Below are 27,276 nucleotides of genomic sequence, written 5' to 3'. Positions count from 1 at the left end.
CTGCGTTTAAAAATGCCACAGCACAGAACATGGACACCAGCCATACACGTACGAATCTTACTGCAGATCTCCATCAGTCAGTAGTGCATCAAAAGAACAGTGATAAGCAAAGGAATGAATGGAAAGGGGTCACATTCACACAGGCACATGTACATTAACACACAGAAAAATAAACTCAATATGTGATTAAGGCATTCGACGAAATATTGCAATGCAGCCCCGATGTTATATGTCAAGGTCCTTCTGATTTCCAAGCAGATATATCCCAATTAACCTGCAGATGAATGCAGTCCAATGGAACTCAAATAATGATCAGTCATCTCAGAATATTCCATGTGAATGAAGCAATCCTCTTTGGACACTAAGGGCATATTTGGTTTGGGTATCAGTTTTTTCAACACAGGCAAGTAATTCGGAGTGACACAGGTGAGTTCAACCTTTATGAAGTATCTAGATCAGCAGTCCGATGATAAATAATTCTCAAATCAGTTGAAAAGCTCATAATTATGGTTTGTAGAGTAACAGTTTACTCCTGCAGTGGACTCTAGGAACCAAAATGGCCGCCAAAGCCACACAGAGTTCCATAACCATACAATAATGACACATTGCCATCTACGAAGGCTGACAAAGGGAGCAGGAAGTTGGCATGCTGTTCGTTTATGTCGTCCTTCGTTTCTGCCAACAAATACCAACATAAAGTCAGCGCCTCAAAATGAGCAGATTTTTGACCTTTTTAAGGGATTTTTAAGACGAAAATAGTTTTAGCAGAAGGAGTGGGACCTTGAATTCTCAAACCCACTCCTGCATGGATCGCTTGCAGTACAGTATGTGGCGCTGTGTATCCTTCCTCTTGAAGCGGAACACGGTGTAGAGCAGCACCATCATGCACAGGGCCAGGACGCAGGGGATGGCGATGGCCACCGCTTTCTCTGCTCCACCGCTGCTCTCCAGCTTGAGTACGATATCAACGTCATCATTGTCATATTGTGGTGGCTCTTCTTCCTCTGTAGGGCTCCAGTCCCAGTCGGGGTCGGCAGGTAAGCCGTCGCAGCCCATAAAATCACGCAGGATAGACCTGGGGTAACCTGGCTCCACTCTCAGCCTCTGGTTGTTGAACTTCCAATACTCCTTCCCCTTGTAGAAGTATGTGAATCCTTAGGAGAAAAGGAAGACAGCTCATATTGAACTACGCATTCTGGAAAACATAACTATGTGTTATTCTTAGTTGAAAATAATACATTTTAAATCTAATGATATTAAAACTCAAGTCAGTTATTTGTTACTAATAATATATTTTGTTCATGGTACTCCAAGTTCCAAGAGTACTCCAAGAGTGTCATCATATTATCAGGTCTGAAAATGCATAGTACAAAAACAAAGACACCATTGCCATATAACTGCCTGTACCTGTGCCATTGCAAATTAAACAAAACATAGGTATGAATTGTGCTTGACTGTCTCATCTGGCACTGTTGGTTCCATTATAAAGAAGCACAGTAGATATTATACACCTAAATTCTGCCTAGACTTGGATGTCCCTCAAAAACTCAGCAGGAACAAAGAGATTTGTGAGCGAAGCCACAGAGAGGCCAATTATAGCTCAGAGATCACCAGATCCATAAGACACATGTGAGGACTCACTACTTGCACAGAGAACATAGTTGAGAGAAACTTCTATTCTTCTGCCAGTCAACACAGTGTCCTCCAGAGTGAACCAATTACTTCAACCCTGAAACTATGGAAGGATTTTATGATTGAAAGAGTTGTAGAGCATTTCTTCAGTCTAGTGGCTCAACAGTATACTTATATGTTGTGATATACACTTATATGGATAAAAGAAATAGGATACCTGACAAGGGACATTTAATGCCATCGAATTCTAAATACATAGACTTTAATATAAAGTTGGTTCTCCCATTGCAGCTATACGAGCATCCACTCTTCTGGGAATGCTTTCCACAAGATTTTGGAGTGTTTCTGTGAGATTATTTGCCAATTTATCCAGTAGAACACTTGTAAGCTCAGGCACCAGTGTTGGACGCAAAGGCCTGGCTCGCAGTCTCCTTTCCAGTTCATCCCAAAGGTGTTCTCTGGGGTTAACGTACACCTCTCCATACAATGCTTGACATTATTTTGGTAAGTGAAGCTTGCATGCAGCTGCTTATATTAATGCCAGTGGAAGTTTATAATCAGCAGAGTGTTGGTGACTTTTACGCACCATGCACCCGAGCACTTGGTGACCTTTACGTGGTCATCTGCTTCATGGCATGAGTTGTTGCTGTTCCTACATGCTTCCACTTTCCAGTAATACCACTCACAGCTGACCATGGAATATTGATTATTAAAAGGTGTGTCCCAATACTTTGGTCCTTGTGCAGTTAGGAAAAACTGAATATTTAACTTTGTGAAAAATTTTTTTTATATTTTTTTTTAAATACATGCAGAACAATTTTAGGTCATTTTTATGTTAATAGACTAATAGACTAAGCATATTGCATTTGCTGTAATAATAATAATACCTACATAAATAGTCACAACTCAATGTGTCTGAGCATATGTGTAAACCACCGGGTCATGGCACCAATACAAATGCAATTATAGAAATAATTAATTGTGAGTTCCAGTACTGTGAAAGGCAATGGCTATATTACAAAATTGGATTTGTAATATGAGCAAATTGGTTTGGGGTATTTTGCAAGGCTCTGTACTGCCAGCTAGGATTATTTCAGTGTCACACCATTTTCTTTGTCCACAAAGGCTCCCTGTGGAGAGTCTGGGATGCCTTTCCACACAGTAATGGGTTTTGGATATCCAGGGTCCATGGTTCTCATATCCTCATTGTACCTCCAGTATCTGTAATAGTAGACAGAGACAGAAAAAACGGTCTCAGACATTATGGAACAGTAAAGTGAAAGCGGTGTCTACTGGGTCCCATTGTACACTGTAGCTAGAAGCTATAAAACTGACCTGTCCCCTTTGAAGAAGTAAGTTTTGGCCACGTCTTCCCACCAAACAGCGGTTTCAATGCTCTGTGTGGGCATCCCACTGCCAAAAAGAGAAATGTCCTGAGGATATGTGGGCTGTAGAGTTGTATCCTTAAACACCCAGAACCGGTTGCCTTCAGAAATGCAGAGAAAAGGAAAAGATTGCCTTTAGTGTTTAAAACGCATACATGTTCTTCTTATTCTAGTAATAATAATAGTATTATTATTTATAATTTATTGTAATAATAATAAAACCAGAGATAATTATGACTGTTTTCACATCTGTAGATTGTTTGCTTCTTGGTTCAGTTCACTTTTACAAGGAAGCATTTGAAAGCATGTCAGATTGCTGTGGATTTTGTAATTTTTTTGCCAGTCACATGTGAGTTAAACTGTCCCCTACATGGGGATATGTCCCTTGTAGCATCATTCATGGAGAAGTTGGCTTCACTGGTTTATTGTCAATTTAGCCATCATTCATAATGTCAATAATGTTCATAATGTTAATACAGCTTGGTTCATTGGTCTTCTCAACACTTCCAAATTGTTTGCGTTCAGTCTGTTATTTTGGTGTGGATTTGGGGGCAACTGCTGTATTCATATATGCATAAATGAACTGAACTAAGGCAGAAAACATGCCATGCAGGTTCTGAAACTAACTCCAAACAAACCAGGTGTGAAAATGCCCTTAGTAGATCCTGAAAGCTGAGCTCTTTCCTTCACATATTCACGTCTATATTTAGTCTGAAAGATTTAAAAGTTGGAGGAAAAAACATCTTACCTTTGAAGAAGACAAACTTCCCCTCGCTGTTTTCGTAGACAGCATCGATCTTGGGAGGCAGACCTCTCCAGAAGTAGTTAATTTGCATCGGGTATCCAGGCACCACTGAATTATCTCGCACCCTCCAGAACCACTGATCCTAATAAGAGTGTGCTGGCGTTAGGAAACACACAGTTTATGCTTCTCTAATTCTCAGTGAAGCTGTTCATTATTCATACCTTGAAGACGAACAGCTCCTGTCGTAGGATTGCCAAAGTGTTGAAACCTCCGTCACAGATGTTGGGTTTGGAGTTGGGGTGGGCTGGTTTTGACTTCTGCGGAGGGCGATGGGGGCGACCCTGTCGGTCATGCTTTCGGGGGTCAGTTGGTAGGTGCAGGCGAGGAGGCGTAGCAGTCGTAAGCAGTCTAGTAGGCTGAGGGTTTTTGTCTGGAGGACCTGCAGAATGAATACAAAATTCAAATCACACGAGTGTCAAATAAAGAAAAAAATCTTTTAAAGATGTATTTGAAATCTCATGTGCCAAGTTCAAATAAATGAATGGACACTTTGTATTTCAAGTGGTTGTGTAAAACTTCCATTCCCTTTTCAAGAAATGTACTGACTCTAAAAATGTCATGAGAGATGAGGAATAACACATTTTCCTCACTTCTTCAAGGTATGTGAGTGGTTCATTGCTTTATTGTTAGATCAGTTAAGGTTAAATATCAGATATAACTTAACAGATATAACATTAGATTTTAATAATGTATTAGTAAATGTCTAAATTAACAAAGATTCAAAAAAATATCATTAAAAATTAGGCATAATACTGTATTTTTTATGTTTCATATTAAATGTCATATAAATCTTTTTCATTATTCATTCATTTTAAATAATGTTAACAAATGGAACATTATGTTACCAATATATAATTTAAAAAATCATTTTTTTTTCAAAGTTTTTATTTTATTTTTACAAATATTTTAAATTATTCATTTATAAATTTAATAAGTATTAGTTATTATTATTATTATTATTATATTATTATTATTACTATAAAATCATTATTAATTACATTTATTGGCCATGTTGATTGCACCAAATGAACATTTTTCAAGTTGCATCATCTCCCACCCATAGAAAAATTATAAGCGATTATGCCATACGACATACAGTATTTACAGTATTATAGTATTTCTATAACCTGGTCAATATGATATGGCTCAGCCTTATTGTTGTCAATTTTATTCAAATCCTTAACAGTAAGTTTGATCAGTGTTACTGTAAACAGATATATGCAAAAGGTTTAAACGCACCATATATTTTCTGGATGCCCTGTAGATCATCATGAGGCAGTCTGAAGCTCTCTGTGTCCATATACTGATAGAATGGAGCCATTATAGCCGTAGGGTCATTAGAATGCTCCAGTCCCAAAGCATGACCAAGCTCATGGACTGCCACAAGGAACAGGTCATTACCTAAGGAGTATATAATCAACAGTGAAAATATAATCACAAGATTTGCTTTGTTTTTTGCTGTGCTGGTACTCTTATTTTGAGAAGCATCTGGCATTATGATTCACCACTCAAGTGCCTCATCTGAGAGTCATCTTAATGTTGTAATGTTCATGTGTACAATGCGTGGGCATGACAGAAAACAGTAGCTTTGGAAACAGAATGCAAAACAGAACCCACATTGCTTTGTATTATACAACAATATAACTGGAAATATCTTCTATGCTGACCTAGTGATCAATGAAAATGTTATGTAAGCTATCGTTTTCAGTTTAGGCATTGTATTAAATGTGCACTTGTAGTGTAATTCAAAAAGAAGGTAAAATTTTTTCAAAAGCCGTACTTGCAGATAATGGAATATTAATTAAATAAAAGGCTATTTAAATGTACTTATACAGACACGGTTTTTGCATTTTGTAATGTCAAACTAAAAGTTTCAAAGTATATTTTAAATCACTGCTTTAATAATCTTTTTGTGCATATATTGATGTGTTGACTAACATACATGTAAATGAATTGCAACTGTAGTTTGTTATTTAATGTAGCATTCATGGTTCATTTATTATAAATGTAGTAAATTTCAACTTAATTGTTGCAAATGTGTAATTATTTATAAACATGACATATATACGTTTTAAGAAGTTACATTAAAGTATTTTTTAGTTTACCATAAATGCTTGTTAGAATATTCAGTAGTATACTTATTAGTATAACCATATTTCAAAGACAACTTATTATTATAATTTTTTTAATTGTGTTTTTCACAGGGGATTCAAACAACATCTGAATATATCAAAATTTGGGTTTTGTTCCTCACATACAGCTCTCAATTTACTACTATAATAACAATAAATTGTGCAAAATGAAGCCAAACCCTAATCCTAACCCTATACAGTAAGTTAATGTAGTTAAATAATATTACTCAGTACCTAAATGTATAATTACATTGCAACAAGGACACCTTAAGACAAAGTGTACCCGACTATTGTTATGGTGCTTTTATGATACATTTTTAGAGCTTTGTGCAGTCTGACCTGGTACCAGTGAGTGAAGTGAATGGGAGGCATTCACTTCTAAATGACCTGTTAAAAATAATCTCCTAATTGCTGTTTATTTTATAACATGTTGATGCCAATCAGGCTTAATGTAAAGAAAGAAAACCACACAGTGTGTGGTCCATATAGACTGTGGTGACACTAATGAAGCCTGAAACCATGGGAAGCTATTATGCCATGCACGTGTAACATCACAGATGGCAGTAAAAAAAACAGCCGAGGGTCCTGAGTGCAGGCGGCAGTAAAAATGCCAGTAGCGAATGTAGTCGCACCCATTCATTACTGTCTTGCCTGAGACATTTTGTGAAAGGAGATGAGCATCTTAAAAGCTCTCTGCATCCAGTCGGCCCAGGTAATTAAAGCTGAGTGCCTCTAAGTGCAGCTCACAGTGAAGAGACCGATCTGATTACATCTCATTTAATGGGTACAACCAACACAAATACTACATAAAGAACAAAGCTGACACTTGACATGCACACAAACATCAACATGTAAGACATACTCAGGAAAGAATACCCTGTGCAACCGACGATAGTGTTGATTATTTGCATGGGTTTAGAACCTGATCATCGTCATTACTGGCTGTAAAGTATTGTTCATGATGCATTAACTAATGTTAACAAATACAACTTGACATACATTTAGTGGCTGCTGTTTAAGTATGTACTCAAATACCATGCACAGATGGATTTCAGCAGTTGTTTGCAGAAGATTACTGAAATCTGTTTGATATTTCAATCATTATGACTCTTTGGATACTTTTTACCTGCTTAAGCTGGTTAAAGAACACATTGTTGAGTTCGTACTTAAATACCACACACGTGTTGCTGCAGTTTAGTGAATTCTCCCCTTAGTGTTTACAGCACAGTTTGTTAACACACTCAGTTCAGCAATTAATTGTACTAATTACTTTACAAGCGAGTCTTGTTTTGCATTTGTTCTTAACTTTAGCTGTAAAACATTGTAATAAATTTTTTCAGTGGTGCTTGTGAAAGTCTCCAGATGTCATTAATGATTTAGCTGCTCTGTCACTTTCAGATTCCTGCTGAAACAAGCAACTTCATTTGGTTTGTTTATTGTTGAAGTTGAAAATGTGGCCTAACCTGCCATTCTCTCACCATCATGGTTTGGGTTGCCCAGTGTCCAGGGTTCATCTGAGTCGAAGTGCGTGTCGCCCCCTATGCCCGGCCCTGGGAAATAAGCATGTGCCAGGAAGCCTCCTTCTCCATCAAAAGGAGAGCTGTCCCCATGGAAACCAGAGGCAAAGATGATGGTGATGTCGACGTCACGCTTGCCGCTCTCCAGAGCGCTGTAGGGCACGGCCTCAAAGCGTAGCGGTGTGACACCTTGCCATACGTCAAACGCCCGGCGAATGGCCTCATGCGTTTCTCGTGCTCCCACTTTAGGTGTGACATTTTTAATGCTAAAAACAATAAAAAGAAAAGAAAAAAAACAAGATTTACTAGTAAATATAAACACTAAGCAATGGCAAAGTCCAATTTATGGTTAGCTTCAGGCTTGCTTTTGGTTCGTATTACCCCTCAGTGCTTTAAAGTGTTGCACTTCAGGGCTTACAAGCCCCATAACAAACAATAAAGACAATGACTGTGCAGGTGAGCTTATTTTAAGGTGGTTTCCAGAAACAATAACAGAAACTCTTAATAGTTAACTGTTATACACTCTACTCATTATTTTTGGTGTTTTTATATTGCTTTTGTGGGGATAGTTAAACAACAACAACAAAAAAATCTGTCATCTTTTTTTTTTCTGTTGTTGGAACATCATGAATCCAAGAGATATTTTAATGTGATAATCTATACACTGTAAAAATAATAAATAAATAAAAATCCAACTTAAATTTGGCCAAACAAACTTTTCAAGTTTGAGAAAACTGTAATGTAGAAAAAGTTAAAATAACATAAATTAGTTTGATCACTGGTGATCAATTGATTTGTTTTTGATTATCAGTTATTGTTTTCTTCTTTAATTTCAGAATATGTAACTTATTTTAGTGCATATTTAACTCTACAACCTTGTTAAGTTGTTATAAAAGTTATAAAAAGCCAAAAATAATGTTTTATATCAGTAATGCACAATATTCATATTAAGTTTCAAATGCTAGCTTATTTGTATCACTTATTTTATAAGTTTATACAGTTTATAGAGCTATAATCTCTTAAAAACTCAGACCACAGCTGAATGCCCTATCTATTATTTTATCAACTTTAAAAAAAGCGTTCTTGTTTAATTATATTATCCATACAAAGACCTCATATTTTAATATTTGTTTTTGGTAAAATAATGTATTTTATTATGTATTTCACTTGAATTCATTTGTCTTCCTAAGTGCTTCTATTAGCATAATGTTGATGAGTTTATCTCTGCGAGAGCGTCTGTAGTATCTCCAGCAATTCATTGTTTCATGCGTGCTATAAATGGGGTGTTTTGAGTTTGTGTTCTCCACATTTAATCAGATGTTAACATCAGAACCTTTAATATGATTGAAACCCCCCACTATCAAATGTCATAGTAAAAACCCTTACTATTATGATGTGTTAATATCACCAAAAAAAGAAGGAGCATTTTCATTTCCAAAGTGAACTGCACCAACTGCCCTTAGACTGGCATCTCTGCTGAGTTTCCCCACATTGAAGTCTTTATCTTCCTCTAACAGACTGAGAGGCCCTGAAAATCTCAGCTGACTCTTCTCTATAGAGGCCAGTCACTCCGGTCTTCATTTACATTCCATTTGCATAGGTGGCCCATCAATTAAAAAAGCAGGATTTGAATAAATCATTTCCGTTATCGCCCGCTGTAACCAGGAAAGTCTAAATTGAGGTGAGAGAACACACTATTTCCTCCGAGCCCTTTAGAAGGTAATCTTCAGGGAATTCAAATATGTTTCCTGAAGGTTAAAGAGTGAATGCTGGAGGTTATTATATGCTTGGCTGTGTCTTCACTGCAGTGCAGCATATAGGATGGCAGTGACAGGACAATTTGAGCCAGGTCCGTCTGTTTCAACCTATCAGGGTTTGGTTTGTCAAAATTCAGTACAATTCATTTTTAAAGTTAAACATCAGAAAGACAGCAGTATTCACACAAGATGTCAGATGATATGCAAATTAGGGCTGTCAAAAAAATCTAATTTTAAATATTCGTCGAATTAAAAAAAAAAGATGCACATACAAATGCAAAACTGTTGAACCATCAGCTGTCAGGCAGCCTTATCAGTGGCGCACGAAATGCGACGACGATGTACGTGTCATTGCATTTGAATGCTTTCGTTAGCCTAGCCAGTTGAACTCACTAGATGCAGCACTGCTATGTTTTTCATTCAGTATATTGCGGAAAACGAGAGCATCAGTGTGGAGAAGATGTTGTTTACATCAAAACTGAAACCAAGCTGTTCACACGAAAGCATGTTTATCATATTTTCTAGAGGGACATCTATCAGCGTTGCACTCACGTCTCGAACAAGAGAGCGGTATGTTTAGAAAGCCATGTAAAATAAATGTAAGTTCAACTTTTAAAAATCACGTCTCAAGACTTTAGGGCAGTTTTTCCTCATGCCACTGCACTGTATATCATCTTTTTAAATGAAGAAAATAGCCTACTGTGATTCGTTTTTGGTCCTTTGAATTAAATTATATATACATGAATTGTGCTGGGGTTTTTTTTCTAATTGTTTAAGCAACTTTATAAATTATATATGGTTTATAAATATTATTTTAAACATTATGCATTTTTTTTCAAAGATAGTCGTGCTATTTTATTACGCTTTGAAGAAATGTGCATAACATTTTGCGCGATGTGCCCTCTTATTCCCTCAGGAGAGAAGTCAAAAGCTTCCCCCCCCCAACTGAAATTATTCCTTTTAAATTCAAATATAATTCGAAATTTGATATTATTCATGTAGAAAATTCAAATTTAGTTTTTCAGTCCCTAATGTAAAAGTACCGCCCCTTTAACCTTAACTTGTCTTAAAGATACAGTTCACATTAACTCTTTTCCTGCCAATGATGGAATTGAATTTTTTTTTTTATTGTCAGCTTTTTGTTTAATTTTTTAAATTCTACTTACCCTAGCTAGAATTATATTTTATAATTACTTACTTATTTATAGGCATAGAGGCTCTATTCTTACATTTGACATATTCGTGTTCAGACATTCATAAAACTGTATATTCTGGGGGCCCTTTAAGACTACTTATTTAAAGCTCCATTATAAATTTCGAGCATTTCATTTCACAGTTCTTTCTGTTAATGTCTGTGCTGTATTTATAGACCAAACTGTTAAATCATTAACACTGACAGAGGCATCGTGTCTCTCTCTAACCTGTATGTGATGTGTGTGCGTTGCCACTTCTGTCCAGTTAGTGCATAGCGCTTCTTCCTGCGGGATCCAGATATGCCGCCAAGCAGGTCTGGTACCCCACATCTGGGTTTCTTCATCCAGCTAGAGGAGAAAAGAGAGCAAAGGGATGAGGCGAGAGGTCATTTCTGACCTTCATCACATTTAAATCTAGGTTAGCTAACATTGCTGCTTTAAGGCATTACTATACACGTGTTTGAATGGATTTAAAAATAACTGCGTTCATTCATCAGAATACTCATTAGACTTTTAAAATGAATCAGTGTTCTTGTGTTTACTATATTGTTGTCAGTGGATTACTGTTCTGGAGCACAAAAACATATATCACAGACAATTAGCACCAAATTATAGCCATCAAAATCATAAAATCACCCGCTGTTGTATTTCACTGCAAGTCACATCATTTCATCATTACAGATTACGTTAATTAGCATGTACAAACCTGCTAATGTTTAGATAAAAAATAACATATTTATGTCCCTGAATGTGAAATTCAGTTCCTCATCTTAACTTGTCATCAATAAACCATAAAATGAAATACAAACAGAATAAAAAGAACTGTCTAAAGGCAGAATAAAATGGAATTCAAGGTCAAGCGGAGAGTGCGATCATGCTTTATAACACAGTGCAGTAGAAAATGTTCTCAATACATTTTAGATTGGAAATGGCTTGTGGTGTCCAAGGGGATTAATTTGAATCAAAAATGAAATTCTTTAATTGATGACTCATTTTTAGGAAACTGTGTCATTTGTGTCCCATTTTTGTGAACATTATTTACTACTGATTAAAATAGCATGGAAAATAGATGCTGGATTTATTATATTGTTTGACAGAAATTTGTGTTTTATTGAAATTTAAGATTTTGTAAAACCTGCCAATTTGTATGTCCTTGTAAATCACCATTACAGTTTAATGGGATACATAAAAAAATAATATTGCAATTAAAATAACATGGTTTCAATGTTTCATTCTTTGTTCCTGACATAATAGCACAGTGAGTGACATCATAGAGTTTTTTTTTTTTTTTTTTTTACTAAATGTCATTATGTATGTCATAATGCATATCATTATGTTTACTCATGTGGTGTTATGATAAGACAATTCCTAGCCATTTTTGGATTGACCTTCATCTTAGTAACATTTGGAATGTTACAGAGTCAAACAGCTTTTGCACAAACCATGTAGCAATAAAAATACAATTGGCATTTTCATACACAAAGGGCAGAGTTTAACTGTATGTGTACTTTGGAATACTTACTCTATTGTCTGCTTGTCTAGACTCCCTGTGACGTTTAGTCCATACTTGTGCTGCATGGCAGCAATAGCAGAATGCATGGATTGGGCTGATCGCAGGACAGCCATGTTAGGTTGTGTCTTGTGGAGGTAGCCATATCTCTGCAACCACGCCTGCAAAAGACAGAACAAATGTAACCTGACAACATGTCCTCAGCTCAACCCCAAGGCTCAGCTGTAGTCTGAACAACAAAACAAAGAATAAGAGGCTAAACATGCCTTGTAAAGAAGCCTGCATGTTTAGGGGGTACAGGATTTCAATTTATCCTGGTTCTCAGATGCTTTTGGTCTCAAACCAAGATTGTTTATTGGACATTGAATGGTCACCCAACATGATACCAAAATTGTTTGGCATACAAAAGTAACAAAATTGTTGATATAATCAAACGTTGCAATTGATTAACATGAACCAGGCCCAACAGTACATGCAAATAACTGACATGATTATAGTTTATTAAGAATATTAACAATATTGTATTTGCATAAACAGCGGCAGAAGTGTGATTCACCATGCAGACACTGGGCTAAATATTATAGTTGTATTAGCTATATCCTTGTATCTAAAAGGTGTGCACATGTATTGTAATTCAAACATTAAAAGTCGTTAAAAATTAAAAATTGTACTTAAACTATTGTATTGTACTAAAAATATATAATATTAATGAAATTAAAGGGCTTTTAAGTGGTCTTAAAGAGAGTGCACTTTCATGACTATGTTCTTTTTTTGTTACAATTAAATATATGAATATATTATAAACTTCACCATTATAAATGTGTAATTACAAATATAGTTAAATACATGACATAAAGTTTCAATAGAAATGACATTAAAGTTTATTTTAGTTTACCATAAATGCTTGTCAGTGCATATTTGACAGTACACTTTAGCCATATGAAGACAATAGATGTAATCATGAAATTACTTAAGAAGATACTAAACTCCTTCCATAAGTGGGTCAAAACCATAGACTGTATAAAAACATGGACGTATTGTCGGTGACATCATCAGTAGATTGTTTTTGAAGCTCAAAAACAGCTGTCGCCACTGAATATGGGCAAAGAGGCGGGAGCTGGTTGCTGAAACCATGCCCACCTAGCTCGACAGCAGTGTCAACATTGGCGATCCACCTGTCACTCAAGTGGCCACGCCCTTAATTATGCAGAACTTTAAGGCTTAATATAATTTAAATGGATGAAATATAAAAAAATAAAAAATAAACACCCCCTGACAGTTGTCATATAGACCAAAACCACTTTTTGAACCAGGCTGTAAACACATTTTTTTTTTCTTTTGTAAAGTTGGGCATTTTAACATGGGGAGTCTGTGGGACTGACTCTCTTTTGGAGCCAGCCTCCTTTATCTGAAAAACAATGCTTCAGTCAGTTATTCTTCTTTGAAAATATGTGTTCTGGGCCGGAATGTCGATCTTTGTTTGGGTTTGTGAAACCTGCCCACTGCCAGTTTACTCAATTGTATTTCAGCATCCCGGGATGCCAGTTTGCAGAAAACACATGAATTTGGACAGCAATACCTAGTTCAACCACTCAGTGTCAATCCTACATACAGCACCTCTAAATATATTATTATAAAGCATGCTATTTCTGTAGTATGTACTATTTTTTAAAGTATGCTTGTACATCTTTTTCACAAGGGTGTAAAATGACTGATGAATTTTGACTGTATATCACTCATGAATATTAACCATGGGTAATTTTTCCTAAGGGATGTTGCATGATATTTGAGATCAAAAATATTTATAAAGTGTCTTGCCTGTCAAATGAGTCATGTTTATTAAGGGGAATTTTTTTTTTCCAGCACAGTTAAAGATTCGTTATCAGTTTTAAAGTATCACACTGACCTTCAAGAGATATTAGTTTTGCCAGCCTCAGGACTTAAATGGCTGAATTAATTTAGCATACTACTTTCACCATATGACAAGTAAGGGTACATATACAAATAGTAAGGGTACTAAGTTAGCATACAGTTCTGAATTCAGCAAAAGGCATGCTTAGAGAGCGCTAAGTGTGAGCATTTAATGAACTCTCTTTGTTATTGCAGTGAACTGCAATGGTCTGTTGTAATGCAACCTATGAGAGAGCTGTGATTTGAGAAGAGTGGTATTCTGAAGGTGCATGTTAAGATCATTTCATTCCAAACAACATTATGCTGGAAAGAGCTTTTAAGATAATGTACTTGAGGTCAAACATACTTTGAAATAATCCATAAACAAAAAGCAAACTAAACGTTTTAGTGCTCTGCCACCACATAAATCAATACTTCAATATGAATGTCTGTATATGTATATATACAGAAAAACATTCATTTCAATATTAGTGCTGTATATGTATCTTGTAAAAGGTCATTAAGTGATATTCTTTAGTATATCTATGCAGGATTAGTTCTCCTTATGAGAAAGCAAAATCGGTTGAGAACCAAATTGATTCTCTAGCACTAATCAGATCCTGCGTCTCTAACCAACACAAGGGCTGATTACTAATTTATGTGAAGAAAGCACAGATGTGCTATAGAGCCGCAGGGGTCTGGTATGGCAGGGTGTAACCATGGTGATAAAGAGTCATAGATAGAAGCAACTTTGTCATCCTCAGGGTGCTGTAATCACTCTCTTGTGAAGCTATAAATACAGAGCTCAGCCAAACTGATGCGCATTAAAAATGGCAATGAAAGAAAAAAAAATTGAAAAATCTGCAACGTTAATATACTCAGTGTGTGTCAAATAAAACCAAGATTGCTCTTCAGGTAAACACACAGACACTCTCACACTCATGTTTATGCAGAAATAAAGCAATATGATGAAAAACAGGCTTAATATGTAAGAAATGGAGCATCTAGCAAACATGATTGTATAACTAACATCTTCTCTGCGGTCCAACGGTGTTCCAGCATCCCCAGCCAAAGGAATTTCATATGTATGAGCCAAGTGATCTCAAAAAAATGTTTATTCTTTTTTTTCCAGTCTTTTCTCAAGTGTAATTATTTATTGACCCATCAAGCAAAGAAAGAACAAAAGAAAGAAAGAGAAAAAGAAAGCAATACACAAAATTACAGTCTAGTTCAAATTGTATAAAATACAATGTAAAGTATTATACGATTCAGAAGATTGGTGTGTTTCTTTAAATGTTTTTGAAAGAAGTCTTTTTTACTGCTTACCAAGTATGCATTTATTTGATCAAAAATACAACACTATTTTTAAATATTATTAACATTTTAAATGACTGATTTCTGTTTTAATATATTTTAAAATGTAGTTTCTTGCACAGCCATTATTCCAGTCTTTAGTATCACATGTTTGTGCAGAATTCATTCTAATTTACTGCTCAATAAATTCTTTTTCTCATTATAAAGTCTTATTATTATCAATGTTGCTCTTACAGACCCCAAACTTTTGAATGAGAGTCTATAATTTCTTAAACATAACATACTGTACCATTAGGACATAACCATATCAAGTTCAATTCTGTATCTTACTAAATGTCTCTGGATGTCCAATACATACATTATTTATGCCGGGTGAATGTATGATTTTGTTTTACAATTTTTGATAACACTTTAGTATAGGGACCAATTCTTACTATTAAAGGTGGGGTAAGCGATTTTTCAAAAACGCTTTAGACAAACGATTTGGGCAGACAAGCAAAACAAACTTGTAGCCAATCAGTAGTAAGGGGCGGGTCTGCTCATGATGTGGAGAAGAGAGCCTTTAGTGCACAGGACAGACCTTTGAAAGTTGTGAAATTTCATATTCATATATAAAGTCCTATTGTACTGGTGAAATCAGATGTCTTTGAATCACATGTGTAAATCGTGGTGTATAGTGGCAGAACCTGATTTTACCAAGTGAGACATGTTCCTGGGACAACATAGTTGTTGACCCTGGAACAACATTGTGATTAACCAATCAGATTTGAAGAACCAGTTTATAGATTTTGTGAAGTTTGCGCTCAAAATCAGTGTTTGGTGCTTGTACATCAGTGTCATTCATCTATCATTTCCTCTGATCTTAGGGATTACTCATGGTTAAGGTTAGGTTTAGGTGTAGGGATATGGTTAAGAATATATTTTTGGAGTAAAATGTTGTTCCAGGGTCAACAAAATATGTTGACCTAGGAACACATAGAACTTGGCAAAATCAGGACGTGCGTGTATAGTGGTAGAAGAAATACCATATTATTTACTTTTGTGTACACCAACCACTTCACTAATTGGCTTAATACACTCAACACTGCAAGTTGAGGGAACATTAATATTTTACTGGGAGAGAAAAAAAAATGTCACCCTAATTAGCCAAATGATCTCTCCAAAATGTGTGTATACTATTTACAGTAATACAGGCTTTATTAATTACAAGATTCCATTTTAAAAATACATGGATTATTTCTATTTGCAGAATCTGACAACAGTGAATATTAACCACAGAAAGACGAGATGCAAAACCTTTGTGAAGTGCTGAAAGCGGACTATACATATGTCCATAATACACATGCAATAAGTGCTTTAAAACATGGGGTCTGATATCAAAAGCGAGCCAGGCTGAGACAGGTTTTCTTGATGTTCAAATTGCTGAGTCATTAGGTGGTGGTTTGCATCCTGTCACAATCTCACCCTACCATGACAACATGAAAATAATCATTACCCAGAAGCTGCTGTCACATTTATAACAGATGGCAGAGACAGACAGAAAAAGGGCATGACGAGATGATGATGAAAAACATCCTTCTGGAGGACGTTGGAACAACAGTGTTCCTTATGGAGACCTTTGAGTGTATCCACTAAGATGAAAAATCCATCATAAATACATAATGTCTTGAGTGTGACATCTGACGAGAGGCTGCCGTTTCATAGATAGAGATGTGTGCTTTTATATATTCTATAAGTACAGTGTGGCAGGGGGGGCGTGGTTTAGCGACGTCTGCAGCGGGAGAGAGAATCAGGAGACGAGCGGTAAGTGAGTGGTTTGGGCAAAAATTATCATCACCTGTTTCTTGTTCTAGTAATTGGCGTGGAGAGAGTATAAAACGCCAGGAGAGACAGAAGCAAGCGAGAGAGAGACGGACTGCTGACGCGAGCCGGAAACCGAAACCGAAACCGGAAAGAGTAAAACGGAAGCCGTGTTGAAGTGGCAAGATAAAAGTCACCGTTTAGGTGTTTGCAATCTTTTAGTTCTTTTTGTTTAAATAAACCTGTCAGCAGTCCCGCCGACCCCTTTGTCCTCTTCCTTCCACCCCACAAACTTTGTTACACTGGTGCCGAAACCCGGGAGGAAGTAGGACCGTCACCGCCGCCATGCAAAGTCCGGCCGCCACGCCGCTTGCGGATATCATCGCCTCCCTCGCGGGCCTTCACCGCGAACAACACCAGGCCCTGCTGGACCTGAGGACGGATCAGGAGAGGCGTTTCCAGGCCATTGTCCAGGCCCAGCAGGAGGACCGCGAGAGGTTCCGGAGCTGGATCGACCGGGAGGTTCGTGCCGAGGCCGCCGGGCCGCCCGCGGCGCCCATGCATCTACCGCTGCACAAGATGGGGCCCCAGGACGATCCGGAGGCCTTCCTGGAGCTTTTTGAGAAGTCGGCGGAGGCCTGCGGGTGGCCCCGAGAGCAGTGGCCGGTGCGCCTCATTCCCCTGCTCTCCGGAGAAGCCCAGGTGGCCGCCCAACAACTTCCGGTGGCGAACCTCCTGGTCTTCGATGACCTAAAGAGGGCCGTCATCCAGCGGGTCGGCCGGTCGCCCGAACAACACCGCCAGCGGTTCCGGTCCCTGGACTTGGGCGAAGCCGGTCGACCCTTCGCGATGGCCCGCTCTCCTATCCGTATTTTGCCATTTTAAAAGACCGGTTGTATAGAGTGACCCAAGACGCTCGGACAAAATTAAATACAACCCAGTTGTTAATTCCAAAGGGCCGCAGGGAAATGCTTTTCCAGGCGGCTCATTCTAATCCTATGGTGGGCCATTTGGGACAGGCCACAACACTAAATCGCCTCATGGCCCGTTTCTTTTGGCCGGGCATTCATGACAACGTGCGCAGGTGGTGCGCGTCTTGTCCGGAATGTCAGTTGGTAAACCCACCGGCCGCCCCAAAAGCGCCTTTGCGCCCTCTTCCCTTAATGCAGGTCCCCTTCGAAAGAATTGGTATGGACCTCATCGGGCCATTAGAGCGATCGGCACGAGGACATCGCTTTGCATTAGTCATAGTTGATTATGCAACGCGATATCCTGAAGCGGTGGCCCTCCGCAACATTTCCGCTAAAAGTGTTGCGGACGCCCTGTTTCGTCTTATCTCCCGGGTGGGGGTTCCAAAAGAAATCCTCACCGATCAGGGCACGGCGTTTACGTCACGTACGTTACGCGAACTGTACGGATTGTTGGGCATTAAATCGATTCGAACTAGCGTCTATCACCCACAAACCGACGGCCTGGTCGAACGATTTAATCGCACACTTAAATCCATGATCCGTAAGTTTGTTCACGAAGATGCCAAAAATTGGGATAGGTGGCTAGAGCCCTTGTTATTCGCTGTGCGAGAGGTCCCGCAAGCCTCCACGGGGTTTTCCCCCTTCGAGCTTCTCTATGGACGCCAGCCTCGGGGGGTGCTCGACGTACTGAGAGAAACTTGGGAGGAGGGACCATCTCAGGGCAAAAACGAAATTCAGTATGTGCTGGACTTGAGAACAAAACTCCACACATTGGGGCGGCTATCAATGGAGAATTTGTTACAAGCCCAGGACCGCCAGAGCCAGCTTTATAACAGGGGAACTAGGTTACGCAAATTTGCACCGGGAGAGAAAGTACTTGTATTACTCCCAACGTCGAGCTCCAAATTAATGGCTAAGTGGCAGGGACCGTTTGAGGTTGCACGACAGGTCGGGGATCTCGATTATGAGGTAATACGGTCCGATAGGAACGGTTCCCGTCAGATCTACCACCTCAATCTCCTAAAAAAATGGAATGAGGTGGAATCCGTGATGTTGGCAACGGTGATTGGCGGAGAGGATGATCTCGGGCCAGAGGCGAATATCAAACCACAATACTTCGCCCTGGCTCCAGGTGGAGATCACCTCTCGCCGTCCCAACTCACTGATCTAACAAAATTGCAGGCGGAGTTCGCCGACGTCTTCTCGCCCCTACCGGGCCGTACTAACCTGATTCAGCACCATATCGAGACCGAGCCGGGCGTGGTAGTTCGCAGCCGGCCGTATCGTTTACCTGAGCACAAGAGAAAAGTGGTTCAGGCTGAATTAGGCGCTATGCTTGACATGGGGGTAATAGAAGAATCTAATAGTAACTGGGCGAGCCCGATAGTTTTAGTTCCGAAAACGGACGGCTCAGTCCGATTCTGTGTAGATTACCGCAAGGTGAATGCTGTGTCGAAATTCGACGCGTATCCAATGCCGCGGGTTGACGAGTTGCTTGATCGGCTAGGCACGGCTCATTTTTATTCGACATTGGACTTAACAAAGGGCTATTGGCAGATCCCCTTGTCTCCATTGTCCAGAGAAAAGACAGCTTTCACAACGCCGTTTGGATTACACCAATTTGTTACCCTTCCGTTTGGCTTGTTCGGGGCCCCAGCTACCTTTCAGCGCCTCATTGATAGGATTCTGCGGCCCCATGCTGCGTATGCGGCTGCCTACCTAGATGATATAGTTGTATTTAGTAATGATTGGCAGCGGCATATGCAGCATCTGAGGGCTGTCCTGCGGTCACTGAGGGGAGCGGGGCTCACGGCCAACCCAAAGAAGTGTGCGATTGGGCGTGTGGAAGTAAGGTATCTGGGCTTCCACTTGGGGCATGGGCAGGTGCGTCCCCAAATTGATAAGACAGCCGCTATTGCGACCTGTCCACGTCCCAAGACCAAAAAGGAGGTAAGGCAGTTCTTGGGGCTGGCGGGATATTATAGACGGTTTATTCCTAATTATTCGGACCTCACCAGCCCTTTGACTGACCTTACTAAAAAGGAGGGGCCAGATACGGTCCAGTGGACGGAGCCCTGTCAGCAGGCCTTTACTCAGGTCAAGGCTGCTCTGTGTGGCGGGCCGTTGTTACACTCTCCTGATTTTTCTCTCCCTTTTCTGTTGCAGACAGACGCATCGGACAGGGGGCTGGGGGCAGTCCTGTCCCAGGAGATAGAGGGGGAGGAACGGCCGGTGCTGTACATTAGCCGGAAGCTCTCGAAGAGAGAGGCTAAGTACAGCACCATCGAGAAAGAGTGCCTTGCCATCAGATGGGCCGTCCTCACCCTCCGCTATTATCTCCTGGGACGGGAGTTCACCCTCTGTTCGGACCACGCTCCGCTGCAGTGGCTCCACCGCATGAAGGATACCAACGCGCGGATCACTCGTTGGTATCTAGCTCTTCAGCCTTTTAAGTTCAAGGTGATCCACAGGCCGGGTGTTCAGATGGCGGTGGCCGACTTCCTCTCCAGAAATGGGGGGGGGGCTGCAGGCCGGATGGCTCCCCGGCCTGAGTCGGGCGGTGGGGGTATGTGGCAGGGGGGGCGTGGTTTAGCGACGTCTGCAGCGGGAGAGAGAATCAGGAGACGAGCGGTAAGTGAGTGGTTTGGGCAAAAATTATCATCACCTGTTTCTTGTTCTAGTAATTGGCGTGGAGAGAGTATAAAACGCCAGGAGAGACAGAAGCAAGCGAGAGAGAGACGGACTGCTGACGCGAGCCGGAAACCGAAACCGAAACCGGAAAGAGTAAAACGGAAGCCGTGTTGAAGTGGCAAGATAAAAGTCACCGTTTAGGTGTTTGCAATCTTTTAGTTCTTTTTGTTTAAATAAACCTGTCAGCAGTCCCGCCGACCCCTTTGTCCTCTTCCTTCCACCCCACGAACTTTGTTACATACAGTAACAATGTTGTGTTCTAACTGCAGTGTGTTTAATAGTGTCTGTTTTTATATCACTAAAACTGAAACTGAAACAAAAATTAAAACCATTAAAAAAAAACATAATTACTTGAAATTAAAATGAACTTGATGTACTGAAATAACTAAACCTTAAACTGAGATAAAAATGACTAAAAACTATACAGACTTACAGACAGGTTTTATTTCTACTGTAGCCTTTTTTAAACATTTACCTCTCTTTAAATAACTAACATTTTACTCTAAACTATTTGATTTGCATTCATATAAACGGATCAGGATACAGCTTCATCTGTTTTAAGGCAGCATGTCTTTCTTCTCTTTCCATGCAGTATTTTCTCACTTGTTCTTTCTCTGTAGCTCATTCACACTATCTCTCACACTTCTCTCATTTGCATCTTGCAGCAAAAGCTAATCAATGTAGTCAATTAAAGGAGTCAGTATACTGAAATGCATTTTAAAATGTGCTACTGTTTCCAGGAAACAATTCTTCATGCAAATAGGCTGCTATATTTTCCCCTGAGTGTGACGGCATCAGTTTCCTAGGGGTCAGTGGCAGAACTAACCTCAAGTACTGCTTCTCTACATACATGATCTGCCCACTAACCAGCAGCAAGGAACATACTCTACGTCTCTCTTGCTGGTCTCTATCTCTCCCTCCTTGCCTTTTTCATGCTGCAGCTTCCTACTGGGCCAGACAACCGTTTTATCCATTTGCTATGTCTTTAATCAGCTGTAAACACAAATGAGTGTGTGTACGTTGTGAATTATGAGCTGAAACAGGTCTTAGGCCAACGGGAGTCAATGAAACTCTGAAAATGGGTTTATTTGCACTCTACTCCCAATATTCAAACAGATTTTTGGAGCTTGCCTATGCAAAGCTTACAGTTACAATGATGGTTGTTGTGGATTGTTGCCAAGATGTTGCTATGTAGTTGCTAAGTGTTTTTTTTTTAGCTTGATGTGGTGGCTGTAAAATGATGCAAGGTGTTTCTAGATCAATGCTAAGGTTTTCCGGTTCTAATGCCCTTCTTCAGTCTAAAAGAGTATTTCATGTTCAAAACAAGTTGAGCTCAATCTTTAAAATTTTGCCCACCAAAAATGTTACACATTACACGGTGAATGTTAGTTAGAACGTTTTTCTTAAAAAATTCTTCTTATTATAATTTTTACACTAAAACACAATTACATACATACAGTACTGAAATATTTTAACGCCCATTTAGTGCTTCCAAACTGATCTATAATATAGATAAAATAACACCGTTTTCACAAATTCAAGAGAAAACTATTTAACATCTTGGCGAACTGGTGATGAATTTGTCTGAATTTGTACAATTACATTTTTATGAAAACATGATTTTAAAAAAAAAGTGAGCATGAAGGCATGTGCAAATGTGCAAAAGAGATTGTATGGATACGCATTCCCCACCAATTCAACCAAAATATAAAAATAACTGCCATGAAAGTGTTGATTCCATGTATCCTTTTTTTTTCAAAGAAAAGGAGGGGTGAGTCAATATTCACCCAGAGCACAAATGTTTATCAGGCGGAAGTATAATTCTCAAACTACTTTACTCCGTTTATGACATCGTGATGACCCAAATCCATTTAAAACTTTATTTAAATTGATTAAGGTCTGTACTTTATGTCCACTTCTATTATCCACAAAACCCACACCCTCTTATCCTAACCATTAATAAGATGACTGTTTACAGTATTTCAGTGGTCAATAGCACATAGCAACAACCCCTGACTCCCTATTAATCACATATAGAGCCAGAGCTACTGTACATGAAATGTTGTTATCAACTTAAGCTAAGCACATTTGCACCTGTATGTGAACGACGTGCATAATTAAAGCCATGGGGGCCCAATTTTGATTTCACCGCTGAATCCTTGAACCTTGATCTCTCTAGTCTATTCCTAGTTCAGGATCAGAGGTTCCCCCTCCGAGCAGTCATTACTCATCTCACACACATTCTCTTTCTTCCCCAAAGACCACTGACCTTTGCACTCAACTCACAACTGCTGCCAACCACTGCAGCCCTGCCAGAAAAAAAAAAAAACCACACAGGAGTTGGGTGGCAAAGAGATGAAATGAAAAAAGAGGTTTTGGTTACCAAGAAAGCAAAGAGCACTAATTTAGCATTCAGGTGGCTCTGTCCCAATGGTCTTACTGTAATTTTGTGAAAGACAGTTTCATCAATACAGCCTGCTCTAAAAGAGCATCAATATTATCATGACAATACCATGTCCACCATGAGCTGATGCACTGCCACTGAACCTTATACAACTCTCGCCTCCCAGCCAAACAGAACCGGGCGGGTGACAAATTCTCTCAATGTCAACCAGCGCTGCCAGCAGCACTAAACATCACATTTGTGCCCATTCCAGCCCAAAGGAGTTTGGGGGAGAGTTGCTAAGCAACTTACATAATCTTTATGTGCTTCACATTATCGCAAGAGTCTGCGGTTGAGTAGCACTGAGTGAATGGAGGTCTTGCTTCCCCTATCACCCCATTGATTGTCGCATGGCCAGTTAAAGGCATGTGATTGTCATCTCTGAGTGAATGGATTTGGACCAGAGGAAGGAGCCATATCTCTGATTGTTGCTGATCTCTCTCTCACTCAATCCTCAGGTCTGCACTGTTAAGAGCTTATGAATTAAACTGCGTAACAATGCACAAATAAGTAAAAAGCATGTTTAAAGGAATACTTCAGTTAGCATTTCTATCCATCAGCAAAAGGAAAGAGAATAGAATAAAACAGAATTCATGTTTAGGCTTCTCAAGCACACATTTAGAGAACAGGCTGAAGAATATAATTGATGGAATTTCTGGCTATTTGTTAACAGCAGACTGAAATGACATTTCTGTTTTCTGTTACTTTTTATTGAAGAGCACCATTCTATTCTTTTCTGGTTAAGAATAGCATTCTATTCTAATCTAATCTAATAATTAAAGGATTGCTTTTCTATTTTGTTCAATACACTGAATAACAGAATTGGCTATATGGAATATAATAACATTTCAATTTGCTTTGTATTACAGAATAGGAATTAATTTTGTTCAGTATGCCAAATCACAGAATAGAATAGAATTTCAGTTTACTTTGTATTACAGAATCTACTAATCTAATCTACTTTATTCTGTTTTGTAACTTGGTGTAAGTAGACCGGAATAAAAGTCTATAGTTTTCTGTTCTGTAATTCAGAATACAAGGTAAACAAGAATGATATTCTACTTCATTCTTTTTTGTAATAGAAGGTAAACATGAATTGCATACTCAAAGTAAACAGAAAACATATTCACTTCCATTCTACTCTAGTCTATTTTTATTATCTTCTTTTCATTTTACTCTGTACAGAATAACAGAACAGAACGGTAAAGAATTGCATTCTTCTTCTTCAGTGCATCAAATTACTGAATAGGCTTAACCAGACTAGACTATAGATAGCATTTCTGTGTACTATGCCGAAATAACAGAAACAGGGCTGCATTCCTGTCTACGGAGTACAGACTAAACTAGACTACACTGGAACAGAATAGCTGTGTATATCATAGCACACATTCCGATCTTCCAGGTGATTCAGTGTGATTCTGGGCAAGTGCTGCCCTGATTTATTTATTATATTGTCCTTCTAGGTTTCAGTAAAAGCAGTATTCTCAGCACATGCGTTTGTGTTCATGATTCAAGCTGAAGATGCTGATGCTGATGTTGGGCCAGTCTTACCTCAGCGCTGAAATGATGCTCTTCGGCCGCTGAACAGCACATCCACACAGCGTGATGGAGCCACAGCAGCAACGCGTACACACAGTCCAGCCTTCGCTTTTTAAGCAGCGTTCCGTTCATATTTGTAGATTCGCTTGATTTTCTTTTATCAATGAGTATGTAGGTCTCTATTCTCGTATGTCAGTTAAGCAAGTGGCATTTTGGACCGAAGATGAAACCATCTGAGCGCGGAGAAACATCAGCGTCCGCACATTGTGTCACTTGGCTGGCAATACACATTCCATCTTGCATATCGGATGCACTATTTCGAGTCATTTCTTCTGCTTTGAAACGTTACCTTGGCGAACAGGCAGGTTGCTTTTCTATATTGGGCAGCATCCAGAGCGTAAGCACTGCGCATGCGCTTTGACTCACTGGCCAGTGATGCTTGTTGACTAGTAGGCACCATTCATTCTGTCTTCATTCTTCTTTCTCTCCTGTCAATCACAGATCAATGAAGGTGTAAAAATGGGTCTTAGGTGGGCGGGACGCTGAAACGGCTGACACCGACGGTAGCCTCTGACAAACGGCCGTTAAATTGGGTCAGCGCCAGTATTTCCAGCGGTCAAGCACCCTACTGTTTAATAATAGCCTATCATAATAATAACATCAGACAACTGATTGCAAAGTACTGGCCAGAACAATAAATAAATAAGTTTATAGTCCAAGAAATTATTGATCAATCTTTTCCATTATTATTTTCTATATCTGGTTGAAACCTTTAATGTATCACCCCCCCCCCCCCCCTTAATTCAGTATGGTTTACAATCCTTACATACAAAAATAATTAATCAGATATGTTTATAAATATTCACGTATATGGAAATGTTTCTACCCGGCTACAATTTTTAGTCACCAGAACATACTGGTAAAATTTGTATTTGGTCATAAAATAAAAACCTAAAAATAACCATTAGAGAACATACTGTATATGATGTCTTTATGTTGTCTCTCTCACTCACTCACGCGCAGATACACGCACACGCAAGCTGTTTCTTATTAATACAATAAAATACAATGACTAATCAGTAACTTTCTTGTTTGGTATTTAAAAAAAAAATTAGACATTAAATAATTAATTGTTTTATTTGTGTAACACAGAATTGTTATTGCGCCATATGTTCCTATATTCCTCTTTGTATCACAAACATTGTGCAGAAAAAATACAAAAAAATTAAATTTAAAAGGTACATCTGGAATTTGACAGTGGACATTTCATGCCCACCACAAGATGGGGGTGGTTCACTATATCAGGAAATTTACAAATTTATTTTCAGTTTGTTAAAATGTGTGTGTATGTGTGTGTGTGTGTGTGTGTGTGTGTGTGTGTGTGTGTGTGTGTGTGTGTGTGTGTGGTGAGAGAGCAAGTAAAACACAAAATAGAGACAAATCACATTAAGCAGTCACCATTATTTGGATAATAATAATAATAAAACAAATTATTACACACATTAAGTTACAACACAACTTTGATAAAAATTGTACAGTCTTTAAAACAAAATAAAGCATTAAAACATTTGGAAATGTTGTGCATTTAATACAGTATAACAACAAGACAAATTACAGCATTAGAGCAGAGACCAATAATGGCGGGCAGGTCTTGAAAGCTCAGTCATGGGAAAATGATTTCATCTGCTTCACACATTAAAGAGTGAATATAAAGAGGCATCTGGGACGGCCTCTGGTTTTGTGGGTATTAATAGCGCTCAATTAAAAATACGCACAAGGTTTTGATTTTCACACTGAGTTTGTGCTGGTGAGGAGCCGGTGATGAACACTGTAATTTAGTTTGATCAGCCGATCCGAAAAACAAACCAATTATTATGATACTGCTCTCTGCTGCACTCAGCCACTTGAAATGTGCTGTGAATTGAATGACAATAATTCAAGAAGAATTCTTGACTCAAAAGAAATGCCCTGTGTGTATCATTATTCAAATTGCGTTGCATCGCTTTGCTTTTCAGCTGGGGGAAAAAAGAAGATACAAACTGACCTCTGAATTGTAAGCATCTACATAACATGCACAAGATCCTTCCACCACACTTATGAATAATGTTTGTATTCTAAACTTAAATGCAATTGTTTATAACAGTTATTAACTACTTATTATTAACACAATAATCATTAGCAGCTTTTCAAGCCATGTCCAGAAGCCAAAATCGTTTTGTTATATTGTGTTTGTTTTTTTGTTTAAAACATCTGATATAAAGGTATTCTGGATCATTTATACCAAGTGTAATTATTTGCAAAGTGCTGTATTTTAGCTTCACATTTAAGTGAAATCAGTTTTCACAAATTATATTTAGTGTTAAAAACAGTAGTGATAAATTTCACAGTATTTTTAAGTATTTTAGATCCACTGAAATCATGCACTGAGGGCTAGAATTTGCAAAATGTGAAGCTTGTGTATTTTTTAATAAAACATTTACATTTGGCCTAATTATTCTGTTGTTCCTTTAATTTTCTGTTTGTTAAAGTGTATAGCATTACATTATAAAGTCAATCAGTTGGATATACAGTAACTTTACATAGAAGAATAAATTGTATCTCACTAAAATCATGTTAACATATATTGTACACATCTTGTGTCTATACTATTGAAAAAGTAAGTATTTTAACTTTTACAGTTTGGCTCCATTTACCTCC

At 38.6% G+C, this 27,276-nt stretch overlaps 1 protein-coding gene across 1 annotated transcript; it reads right to left on the bottom strand.

Annotated features, from left to right (window-relative positions):
* Positions 1-12: 12 nt before the first annotated feature.
* On the bottom strand, positions 13-25,359 carry mmp16b (matrix metallopeptidase 16b (membrane-inserted)). Its single transcript, XM_026206795.1, has 10 exons — positions 24,592-25,359; positions 11,944-12,092; positions 10,650-10,769; positions 7,433-7,737; positions 5,062-5,223; positions 3,984-4,201; positions 3,766-3,904; positions 2,968-3,118; positions 2,738-2,853; positions 13-1,154 (listed from the first exon to the last, which is right to left on the bottom strand). Exons 1-10 carry the CDS (start codon positions 24,709-24,711, stop codon positions 790-792), a joined length of 1,845 nt encoding a protein of 614 aa, XP_026062580.1. The 5' UTR covers positions 24,712-25,359; the 3' UTR covers positions 13-789.
* Between the last annotated feature and the right edge of the window lie 1,917 nt (positions 25,360-27,276).

Source organism: Carassius auratus, chromosome 27 (genome assembly GCF_003368295.1).
Source record: "Carassius auratus strain Wakin chromosome 27, ASM336829v1, whole genome shotgun sequence".
In the NCBI taxonomy this organism is placed as follows: Eukaryota; Metazoa; Chordata; class Actinopteri; order Cypriniformes; family Cyprinidae; genus Carassius; species Carassius auratus.
This window is presented reverse-complemented; position numbering and strand designations above follow the sequence as displayed.

Coding starts and splice junctions, on each gene's coding strand:
- mmp16b (XM_026206795.1), bottom strand. CDS start 24,711: ATGAACGGAACGCTGCTTAAAAAGCGAAGGCTGGACTGTGTGTACGCG. Junction 7,738..10,649: donor CGCACACACATCACATACAG/GTTAGAGAGAGA, acceptor TATTGTTTTTAG/CATTAAAAATGTCACACCTA. Junction 5,224..7,432: donor GGGCAACCCAAACCATGATG/GTGAGAGAATGG, acceptor TATACTCCTTAG/GTAATGACCTGTTCCTTGTG.